The sequence below is a fragment of the Xiphias gladius genome, chromosome 20, assembly GCF_016859285.1.
Source record: "Xiphias gladius isolate SHS-SW01 ecotype Sanya breed wild chromosome 20, ASM1685928v1, whole genome shotgun sequence".
Classification (NCBI taxonomy): Eukaryota; Metazoa; Chordata; class Actinopteri; order Istiophoriformes; family Xiphiidae; genus Xiphias; species Xiphias gladius.
In genome coordinates, this window is record NC_053419.1 from 2,654,447 (window position 1) to 2,674,970 (window position 20,524).

Here is a 20,524-nt window from a genome sequence, read left to right on the forward strand (position 1 = left end):
TCTTCAAAAGTAAATATAGTACATTATTTATTTATTTTACAGTCACATCCATATCTCTATGGATTATGGGGTAGAAAGTCTGGTGAAGTCTGCACCCTATGTGGACTTTCTGAAAGTACACAGAAAGTCTGCTCGTGGATAGAGCCCCCTTGTGGATTTGATGAATTGTGGATTTGGACAGGAATCGGGACTCACTGACTTTCCAGGAACGCGTCGCCCATTAAGTCTGCCAGTCTGCAAGTGCAGTGAAGTCCAGACACTAGCATTCAGCCTGACGTTTTGGAGAAAACCTATTTTTTATTCACCTTTCCAGTGTGATAACTGCAGACTGTCTGGAATCAGTGTGTAGTCTGTCGCTGGCAAAGAGCTAGAGACGGTCACTTGTAATCTCAGAGAGGAACAGACAAAGGTCCTGTTATGGCTTCAGTGTGTTTTAAGTTTATTGCACACAAGCAGCTCTTCAGTGATTCTGCATTAAGGAACACACACACACACACGTATGACCTTGTTTGGGTGTTTTGTGACCTTTTTTTTGTTTAGGAAACATTTTGTCAAAGACAAACAACATAAATAGGATAGAAGTCAAAGACGTACATGTTTTTTGTTATAGTGTCCAACTGCATCCCCAAATCCCAAACCAGGCTCTCAAAAGGAATAGTTCAATATTTTTGAAAATATTGATTTGCTTCCTTTCTGAGAATGATATAAGAAGATACATTTAATATTAAATCTCATATCTGTGTGCTAAGTACAACCCTGGAGTCAAGATGTGGTTAGCCTATCGTAGCATAAAGACTGGATACTGTCTTAAGTTCAAAAATGCACCTACCGGTACCTCTAAAGCTCACCGACTGATATCCTGTATCTTATTGTTTAATCCTTACACAAGCACTAATGTAAAAACAGCAGTTCGTGATTTTATGGGGGGGGTCACATGCTGAAACTGTTTCTTGACCAACAGCAGTTAATCCACCAGCCCAGTACTTCTTTGCAGCATCTCAGAGTCACTGCAGCCAGCCAGTCAAGAAATTGTTTCAGTATACAACTCTTTATAAAGCCAAACTCACAATATTTAGCTTTTAATTTAAAGTGAGTTCATTTAAAAGGTGCAACATACAAGTTTTTGCTATCACTACATAGCCAACATTAGCATTAATAACTGCTCATTTACCAGTCTAGAAGAATTGTTGCAAGTTCAGCCCTAAACTTCATTCCTTTACTCATCCAGAGCTGTCTCCAGCGGTGGAAAGCAACGCCAATGTTGACTCTTGTTGTGCAACTATTTCTATCACGTCTTTTCTTCTACTGAAGTTTGGATGCTAACCGACTAGACACGTCCCATCCCGTCTCATACCACTTTGCAATAGTTTGTAACTGTAGCGACCAGTCTGCCTTCAGTCCACCATGAGAGGATGAGTCGTAGTAATAGCACATAAAGAAATGAAGTTTGTTGCTGAACTTGCAACATTTCTTCTAGATCGTTAAGTAAACAGCTGTTAACGCTAATGTTGTTATGTAGCGATGGCAAAAACTTACATGAAGCACCTTTAAAGTTAGTTTCACTGCAGCCTAATCAGAATATATAAATAAATGAAAAGCAAAGAAAAACATGGATATGTAAGGAGTTTGTTGTATCCACCAAAACAGGCTGAAGTTTTCCACATCCTGCATTTGCATTCTCCAACAAGTGAGTCCTATAGCTCTCAGTTTGGGAGGCGCTGCCTTGCTCAGCACCAGCAGTCTTCCTGGCTGCTTCTGACAGATCTGAGATGGAACCTGCAGCAGAATTTTATCTGCTGGTCAGTTTGACCACAGCTATTTTCTCCTTCTTCTCCACCTCATCACTCGATACCTTTGAGTGTGTGGTAGATTTGTTTTGGTAAAATCACGTATCCCTCGCCAAATGCTGCAGGTGGCTCACGACTGGTCCTGGTCACTTCACAGGCGGCCTTCAGCCTCTTGAGCTGCCTCTCCTGCCGCCGACACTTCTGCTGCGTTGTCTTCAGCTTCTTTCTCAGACGCTCCAGCTGCTCCTCCAGCTGCTCAATGCGCTTCTTCTGCTGTGCAGAGTCCTCCGCCGTGTAGTTGTGGTCGCAGGAGACCGCCACCGTGTCACTGTGTGTGTCAGGCAGGCTCTCCCCGGGTTCAGGCTCCTCCTCCTCCTCCACCGCTGGGTCAGAGGTCAGAGGCAGAGAGATTGGGAAGTGGATCTCTGAGGGGAAGGGGTGCTCCAGGGACTCTGACTGTCAGACAGATGACACACAAGAGTTCTGATGCTGCTTCTTCAACCAATTCAGGATAACATAGTATTAACCATATCTAGTCTCAATAAGCTTAACACAAGTAAAGGATTGATTTTTTAATTTTAACTGGAATTATCTTTGGCAAGAATGGGCTCTAATTTGACAATGACGACCGGAGCTTGTCCTGATATGGGAATAGAGACAAAATTTTGTCTTTTGTATCAATGTGATTTAAGGTGCCTTTACACCAAAGGTTCCAGGAACTTAAGTTTCCCAGGAACCAATGTCCAGAAACTTACCCAGAGGTAAAAGTTCCTCCAGTGCATTGGGATTTTCATTTTCACAGCTGGGCCAAACCCCAGGAAGATTAAGCTAATTAGTCCGCTGACGTATCAAAAGCACTAAGGTCGCCTTTTACGTCATTTGTACAAAAAAGGACAACAGAGCCTGCACTTCGTCGTCAGTCCATCGGTCATAAGATCTGTTTGGCTGCTCAATCCTGATAATTATTGGCTACAACCTACAAGCAAAACAACATGTTTGCAGTTGTGTGTTTTTTAAATGACGGATTTATGACGGGCACACTTGATCCAATCAGTGACTATAGTACTGCTTTCTAAAGGTTATCCATGCTGAATCCAACACATCATTAACCTAAATTTGTTCATATCTGTTGATTAATATCCATCCTAAAACCATCTTATAGGCACACTGCTGCCAACCACTGAACTGGTGTGGCACAATAGACCATGGTGAATTGTGGGATACAATTAGTTCACAATACTGCTCTAACGCAGCATTAGGAAAAGTGCGCATCAAATGCAGGTTAAGGTTTTCTGACATGGGACGTGCCAGCAGTGCGTGAACAAACACTTAATTGTGGGGAAAGTTCCCGTGGTGAAAACGCAGCCTTAGCTTAAATCTGTTTTTTTATTATTCTTCCAAACCCCAAATTGTAAGAAAATCAATCAGCAACCATTTTTGATAATCAAATCATTGTTTGAGCTATTTTTTAAGCAAAGTGGTAAACAACTGGTTGCTGTTCCTCATATGTCCAGATTTGATGCTTCTCTTTGTTAAATATAATAGTAAACTGAATATCATTGGTTTTTGGACTTTTGGTTGGACAAATCAACAGACTTCACGATTTCACTTTGGGCTGTGGGAAATTATAATGAACACTTTTACTTTTTTCTGACATTTTATAGACAAACCAAACCGATTAATCGAGAAAATAACTGGCAGATTAATCAATAATGAACAGTTAATTACAGCTGTAGTTCACGGTAATGTTTAAAAACATCAGTTAGCGGAAACTCTGGGGGTTTGTCTTTAATGCTGCATGTCAAGCAGAATGGAACGAATAGGGGAAACTTCCCATTATTCCAGTTTGGGAGCATTCATGCATTATTCCAAGATGGTTACTCCCACTATTAGACTGCAGTCACCAGTCAGTCTCCTGACATCTGCATCACCTCTCACATCTCCAAATCATTCAGTAATTCAAATAGGTCTACCGTTTTGCTCATTAATGGTTGGAGAAACAATCAACCAATCAGAGTTTAGTAGGCGGGACTAAGGACGGGGATATAATCTTCCCGCATAACTAGCTAGCTACCAAGCAACATCTATAAAAAGTAGACACAGCATGTTAACTGCTCTTTGCTACCACAGATTCTGTCAACTGAAAATTACATTAACAGGATGGATATGTCAACCTCTGCTGGGTAGTTAGAGCAAAATACACCCCAGTCTCCCTCAGTGCCAGTGATGGTGGCTATGCAGCCATTTTGCAAAGGTTTGTTGACCCTTCTCTAGTTCTTCTCACCAAATGGGATATATCACAGCTACCAAAAGTTAAACTCAGAATTACAACTTAAAGTTTGACATGACTGAGCCTGTTTTCTCGACTGCTTGTAATTACGGTCTGTGCAATATGATCTGAACCTAATATAAAGCTGCTTTACACTTTCGACTTTTCACTCGACTTTCATGGAATTTTATGACAATATGATCGTATTATTTTTATAAATTATTTAAAAAAATGTTTAAATAAATAATTCCAATGAAATTGGAATTAAAAACTAAGTTTTAAGTTGTTTTACTTTTTGAGTGAATTGTTCTTAATGCCTTCCAAAACAGAATTTTCTAATATTTCTGATATACAGATATTTTTCATAATGTCAAACATATCATTATGAAAATAACAATTATATTTAAAAGGGGAAATCTGCTGACTTGACAATTTAGATCGAGTTCCTAACCATGCTGAGTAGCACTCAGCCTGTGAAAACAGGCATATTTTGCCATAGTAACTGAGTGAAATGCACAGTGATCATATCCTCATCACTAATAGTAGTCTTTCTCAAAAGCTAGTAGATGTAATCATCTTTAAGCTGATTTCACCTCTAACCTGTTTGGTTCAGTTCAAATGAACATTGGTGAGGTTGCCCCTTTGGCTGGCATCACTTAGTGTGGTGTGAAAGCTCTCTGCCAAACAACTTAACAATCACACCAAGAACACCTGAAAAAAGGGTCTTGGTCCACTTTCAATCGGACTGGGGTGCAGTTTGTTTGTGGTGTGGAGGCTAAACGGACCAAACAGAGATAGTATATATTTGATTTTGGCAAGAATTCAAATGATAAACTACTACTAAAATTATGATTGAAATCTTTAAGTTTCTGATCAAACATGTAGACAGGTTTCAGTCTCCTTGCTGCAGCCACATTTCAATCAGGACTCAGTGAGTGTGTGGACTCTGCATTAGATGGAAATGCTCTGAGCTGCCTCACCTTGATGCTGAGGCTGAAGGTGAAAAGGGATGGCACAGCATTCTCCTTCAGCACTCGGTTGTTGCACTCTCTCTTGAAGCAGTCTTTGGTGAAATGCTGTGAGCAGATGTTGCTGTACTTTGTCGGCTTGAAGTTGTTCCTCCTCATCGCTGCCACCCATTTACCACAAACATCTGGACGTGCTAGAGGAAACCTAGGAAAGTCAATCAATCCATCAGCAAATAAAATGAGAGATAAGACTAAATGATAAATGTACTGCACTTATATAGCGCTTCTCTAGTCTCATTGACCACCCAAAGCGCTTTACAATACTGCCACATTCACCCATTCACATTCAGACATCTCATTCATACACAGCACAGCCCTGAGGAGCAATTTGGGGTTCACCATCTTGCCACTTCAACATGTGGACTGGAGGAGCCAGGAAACGAACCACCAACCTTCCGATAAGTGAACGACACGCTCTACCTCCTGAGCCACGGCCGCCCCTTTTCTATTCTTTATTATCCCACATTAAGCCTGATATTCGTCCATAATCCTATTACTACCAAAATAAAGGCATTAGCTATTCCTTTTCTTGTGTCCTCCACTGGGCGACAAGCCTGATACTTTCCTTTTTGCTGACTGGCACCTTCTGGTTGTCTGCATTGCGCCAAAGTCTTCGTCTTCCTCCAGGCTGCACTTATGGCTTTCCTGGCATCCCAGCATGTAAGGAGAAGGACCTGCCCAACTGCATTGGTGACATCATTTTAATGGTCAATCTGGCTAGGTAGATCGCTTCATACTCCTGTAGCTGATGCACAAAGCGCACATTGGGGTTGATGCAGAACCTTCTCTCCTGGACGTGGCTGAATCCATCCCTGTATTTCATCCCAAATGTTTCTACAAGGTATGCAATCACTAAGGCAGCACCTCTTGATATCCCTCCAAATGTATACTTTGGTCCTCTCAGGATTTGTTGTTTTTCTCTTGGATTTATTTTATCATCATCAATGGGATATCAGTCAGTTCCTTATCAATAATTCATCTAGGTTATTTATGAAGTAAACTTTGTCAAAATTGTTAGCTACAGCCTAGTCCTGTCAGAAACCATTGCTGCTGGACACTCAAGAGGGCATCTAGTCCTCCACACAGAACACAGTTCAATAAAACAGCAACTGTTATAACAGATTAACCTATAAACTCTCACCTGGCAGTCAGTACTTTACTCAACCTGCTGGGATTAACAGGGAATTGAACATCTCACAATTCTTCATCTTTATCATAAAAACAAAAATAAGATTTCCAAGCAAAAGCATGACAAAACCTAACCATATAATAACGTCACCTACTGTTACTTTCATTTTGACCACTATATCCTAATTTTTCTAAAATGTTTGGGTACAACCACTTTCGGGATGTGCCGACTGGGAGGTGTGTCTGTGTGTGTGTGTTTATGTGTCTGGCTATCTTTACACTGCTTAATCTAGCCAATGAAAATCTAGGAAAATCTCTGATGTAATCTGTATCGGAGTTGGAGGAAAACAAAGAAGTAGGCTGTCTAAGAACAAGTAAAAGTTGTCGTCACAAGACACTTTAACAAAGAATCACAAGGCAAATGCAGTTGTTTGTTGTTGTGATGGTACACATTAATAAAAACTGAACACTAAATTATTTTCACATTAGCTATTAAAATGTTGTTATTTTCCGTGCTCATAATGCCTTGCCTGACCCAGGACATAGTGACGTTACCTCATAGTCCAGCATGACAGGCTAATTTTTGTCATGATGTTACCACTAACAGGAACCATATTTATTACCAGTCACATCCCAAATGTTTTCTTTCATTCCCTTCAGCCCTTCAATTAATCATCTAATTCTTCACTATGGTCGCTCGATAGCTCCTTATCTCCTCAACGTGTACCCTTCCCCATTGCTAAGTGAGTTTCTCATAACTGCTGTGGGTTCAGATGTTTCCGGTCACGGTAACCAGATTAGCTGTGTGCTGATTTGATACGGGTGGATAGTCGATTGCTGGTTTGTATTGAGATGATGTATGAGATGACTCGGAACCCAACAGAATGTAATGTGCCATCGTCCTGCAATTACCACCTGTGACCACAGGGGCCGCCGTTGCTGCTGCTCATCATTAATTACGTTGATTCGCTAAAATCTGGTTCAAGTGGTCCCTACCTACAGATTCTTCACCTTTAACCTGTTCCAGCAATGAAGCTGATACATGAGGAAGTGTAACCAAATTCCAATCAGAATTAACAGAGTTTACTGTTCCCGTATATTCCCTCAAACTTGTTGAGAGAACATAATAGCAAGTGTTTTACAAACATGTATTGCCCAAACTATGGATTAAATAATGTCCCAAACTGCAAAAATCTTCATTCAGTGTAATGGACTGCACATTGATTTTACCATTACATCTTACATTACATTCCATTTTCCAATTCAAGTGAATAGGAAAGTGAAACTTTTGGCCCCACTGTAAACATGTCAAATACCAAAAAAGGAGTAATAGTATCTATTCGTTTTCTTGGCATGTTAAAAATGAGTGTTGGCAGTGTTATAATACCAGGACAATGTCTTGTTGTTTTTCTTGAATATTAATATAACCAGGGGATTTTTGTCCCAAACACACAGTTTATTAGAGGTCATTCAGTGTAACAAACCAAGGTCACGTTGCAACAGATATTTATGTAAAAATGAAACAAATACTTATACTGTACTAATGGTTGGAAGACAGTATATGGCAAAGTATAAAGATTTAAAATTACAATTAATTAGTATTTGTGGGGCTGCATTGTGATCTTTAAAGTCTTTTAATATGACATCTAATTATTGTTGCTATTAATATGCCTCGATTTTTTTTTTGTATATGAAGTGCTGTTACACTGAGTGACATTTTAGTCTTAGATCTTCTGTAAATCGTGGGTAAAACGTATGATAGCCATATTTTCTTTGCTGAGAAAATTTTAAAATTAAAGAGGATACATTCTAAGGTACAGAAAAAAGGAGAATGTAAAGTTGTATCACACTTTTTTTGGACCCATTCCCATGGTAAATTCTGCACGTGAAAAATGTGTGAAACGGAAACGTAGTTAAATAAATGGCTTCTAGACTGGAATGTTTGTGTGGCGCCATCGTAACTACGATGTATGTTAACTTGTTACTTCGGTGGAAGGGGTGTGCGACTGGCGGGCAAACTTCCTACAAGACTTGACATTTATTTGAGAGGGAAAATGTTGCTTGGCGAGTTGTCTGTAACCCGATTTCACCGATTAATTCTGCCAACACATACAATGTCATGTATCCACTTCTACCACTCATACGATGCTGGCGATGAGCAATGAAGCTTTATTAAAAAAAAAAAAAAAAACAGCTCAGTAAACGCAGGCTGGTGAACTCTGCACTGTTCACCAGTGCAACACAGTGCTTGTCCACCATGTCTGGACAGCTAATGCTAACACGCGCTCACTAACACCCAGGGTTTTAAAAGAACCTACTTGTGGAAGGAGATGTCTTTGTCTTTGTGGTAGCGGTTCTTGCATCCGTACGCCGAGCAAGTCTGAACCATGGCTCCTGCCCGAAGAGCACTCACTGAAACCAGGACTGACACTCTGCGAAGCTCCGCTGATGGTCCTCCTCACCTCACCGAGGCTTCACTGCCACTAACAATGATGGCGGCGGACACGGCGTCACGTGACCTGCGTTTTCGGGTTCGCGTTGCACGCGTCCCAGTAACTTATCGCCGCGTCCACCAGGGGGAGACAAGGGGGTTCGTCCCAGTTGCCTTACTTGATCGCTCCTCGCTCGACCCGGAAGTCCTTCCGGGTCCTCTATCTTGAGGGCCATCCCAAAGCTCTCAATCCTGCTGCGAGGAGGCACCAGACCACCCCTCGCTGAAGTCTTCTAACTTTATTGGAAACCTGTTGGTGATCGGACGCAGCAGCTGATCAGACTGATCTGAAACCATCACTGCAGTTTTATACCAAAGTGGACAAATAACAGAACGACCTCAAGTATAATACCCCCTAGGTTTTAGATTTTCTATTTTCTGATTCACCATCCAGTATCTAAATATGTGCTGTGTGTGCAGGTCTGAGTAGGTTAGTAAAAATAAAATTATGTTATTTAAATAATTTCCACTTTCCCTAAAACATTTGGGCTAATAAATGATTTCTTTAAATTCGAAATCATTCTAATCCTAACCCGTATTATTAGATAATGGATTTACAAACGGAATATCAGAAAAATGCAGATGCAAATAATAGTAATTGAATGAATAAAAAACCGGGTTCTGCCAACAGAAGTGGCCCCTGTCCACTGTAGCTGCAAACTCCAAACCAGCAGAAGTCGCCACACAGCTGTAGGAATCCGACTGACAGCTGATCCAGCTGTGCTTCATCAGAAAAACGGTTGGCCCAGATGACGGATTGGAGGAAAGGGCGTAACGTTTCTCTCTGGATGGGAGCGGGTTTTCAATGGGACTGAAGTGCGGGAAACAGGGATGTAATTAAGGGAATGTAGATGCACCCATTCATTCACTGCCTCATGCTTGTCAGTTAAATTCAAAGGTCATAATTGAATTTGATTAGAAACTGATTAGTAAGAGAAATAATTGATACTCAACCTGAACATTACTTGGATTCTTTTTATAGACAATAAATGTAATAACACATCTCTTAAATACTCGTTTTATTCCTCTTTATTGAACAACATGAATTTACAGACATTCAGCTGAACATGGAATGATCATTCTAATACATCTGCAAATCCAATGTGTAAAAAGAAAAAATATAAAAATCAAACAAATATAAAATGTATGAAAAGATGAACAAATCATTTTCTTTAAAGTAGTAAAGAAAGTAGTATCTTGATATAAATAAACAATAACATCAACAAAAGTCAATATACCTTAATCGGGCAGCACTGAGAATAAATCTTTGAAGTAACAGTGTGCATTCACTTTTGTTATTTGTCATAAGGGTTAATGTAACGGTGTACAGATTGAATTCAACCAGAAAATTATTAAGGCTTGCGAAGGACTTAGAGAATCTTGCCTTATGTATGTGAAATTTACCAACTACAAGAACACAATTTATAATGTAACTATTATTACATTTGAATGTAGTATTAATGTCTGTTGTTAGAAAGAAACTTCTCTATGTCTCTCCAAAACACAGAGGAGGAGTGACAGTGACGGTAAAAGTATGATTTATTTATTATGGTTCAGCATCACAAAAGGGGCATTTAATATCTACGTCAATAAATGTGGAAATTTTAAGTGTTACAGGGGTAAATGTTATGCAAGATTTTCAAATTAAGTTGTCTGATCCTGTTTGAAACACAGAACTGGAAGGGGCACAACCATGCCCTTATGCCTCTTTATAGTATCTAATTGTGAATTCCAAAAATGTTTTGGGTGAAATCGTATTATAGTTTTGAAATTCTTTCCTTACATGATTGTTTGTACATTTTATCTCTGTTAATTTTATCCCCCCAACTTTTGAACCAGGCCTTTGGACAGTAACATAGCCTAAGTGACCCTTCATTAACTCAGGTATACCTGTGATAATAGCCCTTATTACAGAAACAAATTCTTTGTATTTGAACAGACAAGATTCAGCTCTTAGGAAGTTTCCGTAACTATAGAGATTAACTTTATAATCAAACAAAGCTGTAACAAAGATTATACCCCTTTCAATACAGTTCTCTTTGTATATACTTTTACTGTTAACAGTAATATTACTGTTGTACCAAATTATACCCTTATGTGGTGAAAAGTTGAGAACATAATACAATTTCCAAGACAGTAAAGCCTGCTGATAGAAATTTGAAAATTTTACTGGCAATTTAGAAACATTGTAGTCACACTTAGAAACTTTAAGCCACCTAAATCTTTAAATATATTGTGTAGAATGAAATCCCATAATGATTCTGGGAGATCCACGCATTTTTTAAACTATGTGATCTCAAAAGGGCAATTTAAATGCACAAAATCAGAGTCTTGCTCCACTCGCTCTAAACTGAGAATTTCTTTTTTAAGGTGGTGGTGTCTATTTTTCTGCACAAATTGATAAATACATTATAATATAAATTATATTTTCTTACAGAACACATCATTAACAAAAAGTGACAGAGTAGGATAAAAAAAAAATCTTGATACACCTTCAGCCTTTGTCAGAAACACTCTTGAAAAAAATGGAAAAGTCTCTCACACATTAAGAATTGACTTTTCATTTTTTTTCTTAATTTTGAGAAGAAAATTTAGCCTCTGTCAGAGAACCGTATCTTTTGAAATATAGATACCGAGATATATTACACATTGATTTACAGGGTTATTAAACACAACTTTCTACTTTGTCTCATAAAAAAATACATTTTCTATTTTGTTGATGTTGAGCTAAAGACTTGAAGATTCTGAAAATTCTCCAGTTACATGTTATGCCTTCTGTATTTGCCATTTATCCTTAACAAATAATACTGTGTCATCAGCTGGCTGTGTAATTTTTTCTCTCTCTAAAAATTTTTATTCTCTGAACATCTGGACTGTCGCGATCTGCCCCTTTGAGTGACTTCATTTGTACTTCCTGTTTTATTTTGACATGCGTGTCTGTTGATTGCTTTGCTTCCTGCCCTCATGTGTTTCCCACCTTTCTAATTGCCTGCCCCACCTCAGTTAGTTTCGCCTGTTCCCAATTACCCTTGCCTCCCTTGTGTGTTAAGTCCCTGTGATCCCCTCACTCATTTGTCAGTTCATCTGTTTTGATTCCTGTGCTTGTTCCTGGTTTTTCCATGTTCCTGGTGTTCCTGGTTTCCTGTTATTGGATTACCTTGGCACTGGACTATGTGAAGTTTTTTTTTTTTTTTTTAAGTTCAGCAACAGTCAAACCATAAACAAGAAATAGAATGGCCTTGGCGTACACCTCTTAAATTGCAAATCATTTTCGAAATGTCGGGAAATAGAATATCTGAGCTATTTGTCCTTATAGAACATGACAATGTTATTAATATTATTTCCTAAATCAAAAATTTGTAGGAGTTTTATGATGAATGTTCAATTGTATCGAATGCCTTCAAAAAGTCAAGGAATACAAGTGATGTGTTTGATTTTATGTAGCTTGAATAGTCAATTTAAGTCTAATAATAATCTGATATTACAGCCAACATGACGTTTGGCTCTGAAGACATTTTGGTTCCTGCTCATTATCTCCTCTAGATTTTTTTTAATCGTTTAGCATAAACTTGCAATAAAATTTTATAGTCTATATTTAAAATTGAAATTGGCCTCCAATTTTCAATCAAAAGATCTTTGTATGGTTTAGGAATTAGGGTTATCAGACCTTGTTACATGGTTGTTTTCATCTCCTTTCTATCTATGCATTCTTTAAACCTGAGTAATAGATGGTCCTTAATTAAATCCCATGAACAGGGATAAAATTCTACCATGACACCATCATTTCTGGGTGATTTTTTTTAACTTCATTGAGTGTACATCTTCAGTGATTTCTGAGCATAAAAGCTCATCTTCACAACTCACTTTGAATTTTTCAGAAATTAGGGGAGTACATTTTTTAACCGTGGCCAGAGGGAGACAGTTTTAACCCTCCTATTATGTTGTTTTATATACATTTTCTTATTGGTTTACAGTGTGTTTCATTCATTCTCTCTTTAAATGTACACATGCAATAACAAGACTAAATCCCTTGTATATGGAAATATACAGTATGTGGCCAATAAAAGAATTCTGATTCTGAACTATGTGTTCCTTGATGTTGTTCTGAAGTGTAAACTTGGGTAACACTTTCAATTACAGTCATTTTTTGTAGGTTTAAATTGCTGGGGTCAATTTGACCCCGAACATTAAAGATATCTGTTTAACATAATAGCAGGGTTAATTTGGATTTTGACAATAGAGGATGCAATTAAAGTTCTGAGGGTCACTGTTTTTCATCAGTGGCTCACAGGGTCTTCCGGTTAGACATTGCCTTTCACGTGGTTTAATAAGTTGTTTATAAGAAATTGTCTGATAAATAAATTGATTTAAACATTACATAAAGCATTTAAAGAATTGGTGACTTTTTACGTACTTACTTCATTAAATTTATATTGGCCCATTTTTAAAATCTTTTATAATTGCAAACTTAAAATATTGTATACAGCCTTTAAGAGAATCAATTGACTTATAAAATATATTTTTGATGAATAAACTTTGTATATTTTTTTAAATGTGTGCTACTTAACAAGAAAAAAAAAATAAGAGGACCAACTTTCACTGCTGAGGTTACGTGCGTTCCTGTCAAGCGCAGAGGTCTGCCAATTTGTCTGCTAGCTACTTTTGAATCATCCCCTTGATGAATATTTTTATAAATTATTTTTCATCCACCAACTTTGTAGCAAAAATAACAATCAAGGCTCAAAAATGTGATGTTTTACTAACTAAACACACTTTGAAATATCCTCTTGTATAATTAGCCAAATATTCTGATTTGTGCAGAAGATTTTTGAGTCAAAAAAAAAAAAATGCTGTAGTTACGTTGTGTTTGTGACCAATCTGTAGTACCACAAAGAAGCATGAAAATAAATATGAATTGCAATATATACTATAGTTATTAACAAATTTACAACCACACTGGCACCAACGTTGTATGTACTGTTATAGTTCAGGGGTATTTATAGTTTTTAATTGTGAAAAATTGTGTTGCTGTTTGAGTTGTGTGCAAAAAATAACATAAATTGCCAGTTTTCAATTCGTTCAACTGCCAATCAAAGAAAATACCACGTAAATAGCAAAATATTTTTAATTTCAACAGTTTACTGGGAAAAAAAAAAAAACCTGCATTATTTTAAAAACAACCACAGAAGTGCCAATATTTTTGGCTGTGACTGCATGAAATCCCAATAGGCTCTGTCAAAGCCTGGAAGCTGTACTTACTGAATGCCAACCAAATGTTGTCACATATAAAGCGATGTGTTCAGACGTTACTGTCCTCAGGCTTCAATGTCTGTATATCATTCAGGTCATATAAAAATTCGAAGTAATATTTTACAGCTATGGCAGGCTGATTCATGGTATATGTAGTATATGCCACCGAATTTCCAACAAATAATTTGTCAAAAAAAGAAACTTTATTAATACAACAGGTGTTTTCAACAGAGCAGGTTGGTCTGAAGCGAAAAGAGACCAGAAATACACTGGAAAACAAGTAAATACACAAGCTCTGATACGTAACCAGGACGCATGTGTTTGTGTGTGTATCATCATGGTACTGTATAACAAACTGAGTCCAGTGGTTAAGTGAAAATCAGAAAAGGCCACAAGGCTCTTAAACACTCTGTAGGTTCAGTTTCAGTAGCTGCACACTGAAAACTGTGGCTACAGCTGGCAGTTTCTTATATCCATTTGGTATGAGTCCCCTTAAACACACCATTTACAGAGAGAGGAACGAAGGAATAGAGGGAAGATTAAATGATGGGAGTATTAAAAAATAGACTTCTGGTTAGGGACATTATTTGTCCAATTTAAACATTAGCACGAGAATGCATCATTGTAACAGACTTTAAAAATGTTTTTGGGTGGGGCCCAAAACACGATTTCCTCTCCTGTCACATTGATATTTTAACATTTACAAAAATGTTTGACCTAATTAAATTTAAAAACTTTCACTGAGTTCAAAAATTAAACTGCAAGCAGTTTTCTGCATTTAGGAGAAATGTCCAGAATCTGTGATTCGACATGTATGAACGAAACAGAAATTACTTTTGGTTTCTTTTCATCTGAATCTTATTTTCATAGTTCAGTCCATCTTTCGTGTCAGCTGTGATAACATTTCACTGCAAAAAATTCTTTTCAGTAGATAAAAAGGGTGCTTTGGGCTTTGTGAGGTTGGTTAGGAGAACCCCCAAACTCCTTTAAAAACACCTAACTTTTCTTCATACTATAAATGTACATATCAACAGGATACTGCAGGCTGAGATCAATGTGTTTAGAAGGTTAACTTTTCTTTCAGCTGTTTGTATGTTTCTTGAGCTTTCAGCCACATCTAGGGTCTTCGTTTATTGTCTTTAGTATACACCATTCCCAAAGGTCAGTGTCTTTGTTTATCAGAGCTTAAGTCAAACAAACACTCTTGTAGAGTTTTAGCTCTCAGTCACATCAGTTGCTCTTTCTGGACAGAAACCCCAAAGTGAACACACTTAAAATGTGTGTGGTTTTGCAATTGCAATGGAAGACTAAAAATTAAAACTTTGGGACGGTCACAGGCATTCTAATTAACATCTAACCTGTACATTATTTTATAATTAATTGTTTAGGCTATGAAATGTCAGAAAACAGTGAAAATGTCTGTCACAGACGTCTTCAAATGTCTTGTTTTATCTGACCAACAGTACAAAACCCAAATATATTCAGTTTACAATAATACAGAACAGAAAAGTAGCAGATCCACACATTGGAGAAGGTGTAATCAGAGTGGCTGCAAAGTCAAATGTCCTTGTTACTCATAGCAGAGATGGACAAAACTACCAAAAAATACAGACGCTTCTGCAAACATTGCCTTTAAACTGTTACAAATAAAAAGCTACTGTACAAGAAAATGTACAAGTGTTTGACTTCATTCAGTCTAAATCCTCTGCTGACATCATGCCGGAGCCTGTCAGACAGATACATTAAAAAAAAAAAAAAAGCAAAACAAAACAAATAAACATCTGCTTTGCAGGAGCCGAGTACGATTTAATCTCTTATTCAAACGAAAAAGCAAATGAAAAAGAGGGAAAGTGCAACAAAGAAGAATCTGAATGCTGTCAGTTGGGTATGTTGAATGTCTCTAAATAGTACAGTACCCATAAGCCTCAGCGGCCACTGTCCATCCAGACCTGTGAAATCAGTTTCATAACATTCAAAACACTTCGTCCATGCAGTCAGGAACAAAACAGGAGCCTGAAACCCTCACAAGTGTCTTGCTATGCAATGCTCTCTGGGACTTGCAATTTAATTCTCTCTTTCTGCTGTTATGGACACAGTCGGTTAACTCTGACTTTCTCTTCGTTAGTAAAGGAAAATTTCTTCAACTTAGTGTTTCAGCAGGAGAACTGTCATGTGTCACTGAGCTGATCTTTCTCTTCCTGCTCCGGCTGAAGCTGCAGAAACCCTGACATCATCCTCATGAACTGTTAGCTGTTGGTATGCCGCTAGTGATCTACTTGCCTCTATATTGGGATCAACAACAGGCATAATTATGGATATAGTGATATGTTGTCAGTGCATAGTATTTTTAACCCTTACTTGACCAACACTGTAATCATACAACCATCTTGATTTGTCTGATAATGTGAAGGTTTGCAAGTAAACATGGGAATGTCTCCCATCTCTACCATCCAACCCAGTTGACATGAATGCAGCATTAGCAAACCACTAAAGTATTACCTTTCATCAGTGACAGGTTCTGTCATGGAGTGATCATCTTCCAGTAGGACATTAGAAATACTAGGTTTACAGAACACCTGCCGGTGAAAAGCGGCAGCTGTCAGTGGAACATCAGTGACATGACGTCTACTTGGGATGGACAACTGGGATTAGTAATTCTGGGATATAAAAATAAAACCGGCTTGACTTGACATATGTTGGTAGATCAGCAGCAGCAGACATCATGAGTGACATTTCAGAACTAAGTCGGTTCATATATAGGTGACATATCCATCAGCCACGTTTCAATCTCACGATCTGTCTACAGCTCTGTCCCATTTCAGGCTCCACTTCCTTCACAGACAATGTTGTATCGCTTCATCGAGGCTTTCCAAATCCTCCGGACATCTTTTTGTTGCATGTCACCAACGTCTGTTGCTATAGGGACACGATATGACCATGAAATCCTTCTAAAGGCAGTTCTTAGTGTTTTTAAGTTCTGATAGAGAAGAAACTGTACAAATATGACTCATTTTCAGGGGGCTAAACTTCTTAGTTCTTCACAACTCCTCCTCTGTTCTTCATGACAGTGTGGATCTATTTCTTCCCCTCCTCCTGCTCCTCTTTTTCCTCTTCCTCATCTTTCTCTTCCTCTCTGCCTCCTGCATCACCTCCTGCAGTCTCTTTCACGCTGCTGTTTTCTCCTCCATCCCCATCTTCATCACCACCGGCCTCATCCTCACCTCCTTTAGACTCTTCCTCATTGCCCTCCCCCGCACTCTGAGAATACAAACACATATTACCCTTTAGTGTCACACCGATGAGATGTTTTCAGACAATCAAACCCTGCTAAATTTTAACAAAACAGCTGTTGTTATATCTAAACTAATCTTAGTCAGAGCAACTCACTCATGACTAACATTCGGTTCTTATCTGGCGGTTTTAAGTTTAAAGTCAAGGGACAGTGTGTGATGTGGCTCCAGATGTGTACCTGCTTCAAGCGGCTCCTCCTTCGGCTCGGGACCCGGGCCTTCATCCTCCGGGACAGCGCCAGCAGCTTGTTGTGTCTCTGCCTCCTCTTCGCCTTCTCCGCCTCCTCTCTCCGCTTCTCCTCCGCATGGTCCGAGTCCGACTCGTCCTGCCGCTGCAACCTGCTCCGCTTCCTGGGCTGAACCATCCTTTTCGAGTGGCTCCTGTCCTCCTCGTCATCGTCGTCCTCATCATCGTCGTCCTCCTCCCCTGGGCTGGAGGACGAGGAGCTGTCGTCGCCTCCCAGGAACGAGCGCTTCCTGCGGGTCACGGAGCGGCTGTCGTCGCTGGAAGTCGCCCCGGACTCGCTCCGGTCCCGGTAATCCTGCTCGCTGTCGTCTTCCGGGGAGCTCTGGAAGTCGGACTGAGATCCGGAGGAGGAGGAGGAGAAGGAGCCTTCGTCACTGTCGTCCAGTATAGAGGCGGGCAGGCCAATCTGCCGTTTCTTCGATGCAGCCACCTTGGTTTTCCGCATCGACGCGAACATTTTCCGCTTGTACAAACTCTCCATGTCTGCACGCGGTACCGGAGACCAGTGACATTAAACAGAAAACGGGAAGCGGACTAAGTGTAAACAAGCTAACCGTGCAGCTAGCTGTCTTATACCGTCTGTGCGTCGCAACGACGAAAACAGCTAATGTCTGCTAATGTCAAAACCACAACGTAACATCTGAATTTTCTTCAGTGTATTTTTATTTCGGACTCTTCTCAACGGAACCCTTTTGTCCGTATATGTTAAAGCAAAATTAGCGACCTAAAACCTGAACATTTCAGATATTTCCACCCAGTCCAGTTAGCTGTGTGTTTTATTATGGCTCCTGCATCTTCTTCACTGGAAAGAATTACAGCACATATTGTCAGAGCGCCCCCAAGGCAGAGCTTACACACTGATACTGCAGACTGAAAGATGATAAAAGCTGAGATCCGTCCTCATAAAGCAAGTCTATAAAATATGACGTAAAAAAATGTAAAATCAAAAATAATGAAATTGAAAAAGAAATCTAAAACTAGACCAAAAATAAAATTAGAGACAAAATAAAAGAAAGCATAATTGAAACAATAAGATAGCTGCACTGTATGGTATCCTATATAAAGAACCAAACTAACCTTTAGGTAAGCAGCCAGCTGCTCTGTGTTTGGCAGCCCCAACAGCAGGGACAGCCCTATAAATGCAAATGTTCATGACTGACTGATAGTGACAGTGAGTGAGTGATAAAGTTACACCATTGGCCAGCCGAATTCCGCCTGACTGAGTGCTGACACTACATCATTGGTCGGCCAACCGAGTGTTGGAGTTTCCCCATTCGCTGTTTCTCTTTGAAAATGAATTGCCTCAAACAGTTTCTATTGCGTCATCAGGGGGCGTTTGCAGGCAGTGTTGCCAATTTAGCACCTTTGTCGCTAGATTTACTAACTTTAGCGACTTTTTTTTTAACGAAAGAATCTAGCAACAAATCTACTGACTTGTTGGACAAACTTTAGCTACTTTCCTTACAAGAGAGTCGCCACTGTTGCCCCGCGAGTGCGAGTTCAGGTTTTCCCTCCACAGGCACACCTCTCTATGCTTCTCATTCAATTGACCATGTGGCAGCTGACACAGACGTGAATGAGCCTCTAGCTTTCTCTCCGACTGATCATTTAACAAGTAAATAAAGCCGAAATCACAGCACAGCCGTTGTCTTTCACTTATGTGTGTGGTGATTCTGTCAGAAGACGTCGAAGTCATAAGATCAGGATTTTAGCAGAGCAGAGCAGCAGCTTGGAAACGACTTGGAAGTGCCTGCTGGTTAACATGGAGTCTTAATGGGCCTGGTTTCAGTCTCTATTTCATACTTGTACCGTTGTCTGACAACAGAAACAGAAAAACATGTAAATGAGAACAGCTTTTAGTGGGAATTCAGCTGTATTAAATAACTGTATATGTGAGAGTAGGAGAGAAGAAAACATAAAGGGGAGTCCAGCCATATACTAGGTTTTGACCTATTCTTGTTGCTTGTTAATATTGGATGCACCAATATAGCACATATGTACAGTGTTTTTTCAAAGATGATATTTTACATGTCCCAGAAGGAAAAGCACAGGTGTGAATAAAAACATAAATGATGACTGAATTGCATTTAGCTGCTTCAGTTTCAGGGTCCTAGTATTGTTCATCCAGACTCACTACCACGGTTTACTGGGTAACTTGAATAGAACAGAGCCATTGTTAATGTTATAAGTAACATCTATGCTTTTAATATGATGACTAAGTTAAAATGTCTGATTTTAAAAAGGTCTGATTTTAAAAAGGTCTGTTATAACTGAAATGAAGGGAACCTTAAGCAGTGCCGAATCTAAGATTTTAGCAAATATAAGGACAAAAGTGCATATTCCCCAACCTATCCAAGAAATGTGTGGTTAGCCACCAAAAAACTGGTTAGGGAAGAAAATCAAATGTTATCGTTTATTTTACCTCTTTAGTTATATTCTCTGTAAAGTTTATCTCTCTAAATTATAGTCTGAATGTTGTTTCAAAGCTGTCACTACAGTGAAAGCTTTGTAATCCTAAGGGAGAATAGCTGCAGACAGATAAGCAGGTAACTTGTAAAACCACTTTAGTATTTATCACTCTGTATGTCATTACCATGTTTTATATGTTATTGTCCTCTCTGATAATTGGCTTTTCATCAATAAAAAAAATACTTTCAAAATGAAAAGAACAAATTAAACTGAAAATATATAATGGTAAGTGTTTAAGCCTCTGTTAGTTAATAGTTTTGGTTTTAAAGCACATTTACGGTATTGTTCAGATTCACTGCTCTCACCAGTGTTGTTTCCAGAAGCAGCAGCCAGCTGTTTTCAGTAAAAAAGCTCTGATAAACCCTCTGCTCACTACCCGCTCAGCAGCAAACAGCAGACAGTCAGTTAAGAGACTAAAGAGCCAGATATTTCCCTCAGGAGTCGATAGAGACCAAAAACAGAGCAAAGCGTGTGTGAATATTGGACTTAGATTCATCAGCTGACCAGAAACACAACTCCAGTGGGAAGATGATATTGCTCTGCTGGGCAGGGAAGTGGGCAGCTG

At 39.0% G+C, this 20,524-nt stretch overlaps 2 protein-coding genes across 5 annotated transcripts; both read right to left on the bottom strand.

The window, feature by feature from the left end:
- Positions 1-415: 415 nt before the first annotated feature.
- Positions 416-8,738, bottom strand: thap1 (THAP domain containing, apoptosis associated protein 1). Its single transcript, XM_040158383.1, has 3 exons — positions 8,531-8,738; positions 5,037-5,229; positions 416-2,243 (listed from the first exon to the last, which is right to left on the bottom strand). The coding sequence occupies exons 1-3, from the start codon at positions 8,599-8,601 to the stop codon at positions 1,842-1,844; spliced, it is 666 nt and encodes a 221-aa protein (XP_040014317.1). The 5' UTR covers positions 8,602-8,738; the 3' UTR covers positions 416-1,841.
- A 5,399-nt stretch (positions 8,739-14,137) lies between these two features.
- On the bottom strand, positions 14,138-20,349 carry LOC120806772 (cilia- and flagella-associated protein 251-like). 4 transcript variants are annotated; one of them, XR_005709734.1, is made up of 4 exons: positions 18,568-18,722; positions 17,423-17,973; positions 16,453-17,211; positions 14,138-16,235 (listed from the first exon to the last, which is right to left on the bottom strand). XR_005709734.1 is itself a non-coding variant. In XM_040158193.1 (3 exons), exons 2-3 carry the CDS (start codon positions 17,969-17,971, stop codon positions 17,029-17,031), a joined length of 732 nt encoding a protein of 243 aa, XP_040014127.1. In that variant the 5' UTR covers positions 17,972-17,973; positions 20,265-20,349; the 3' UTR covers positions 14,138-17,028. The 4 variants fall into 4 exon arrangements, 3 of the variants coding, with proteins under 3 accessions (XP_040014127.1, XP_040014125.1, XP_040014126.1); XM_040158193.1 differs by lacking the exon at positions 18,568-18,722 and adding an exon at positions 20,265-20,349 and having other exon boundaries at positions 14,138-17,211; XM_040158191.1 differs by having other exon boundaries at positions 14,138-17,211.
- Positions 20,350-20,524: the final 175 nt, after the last annotated feature.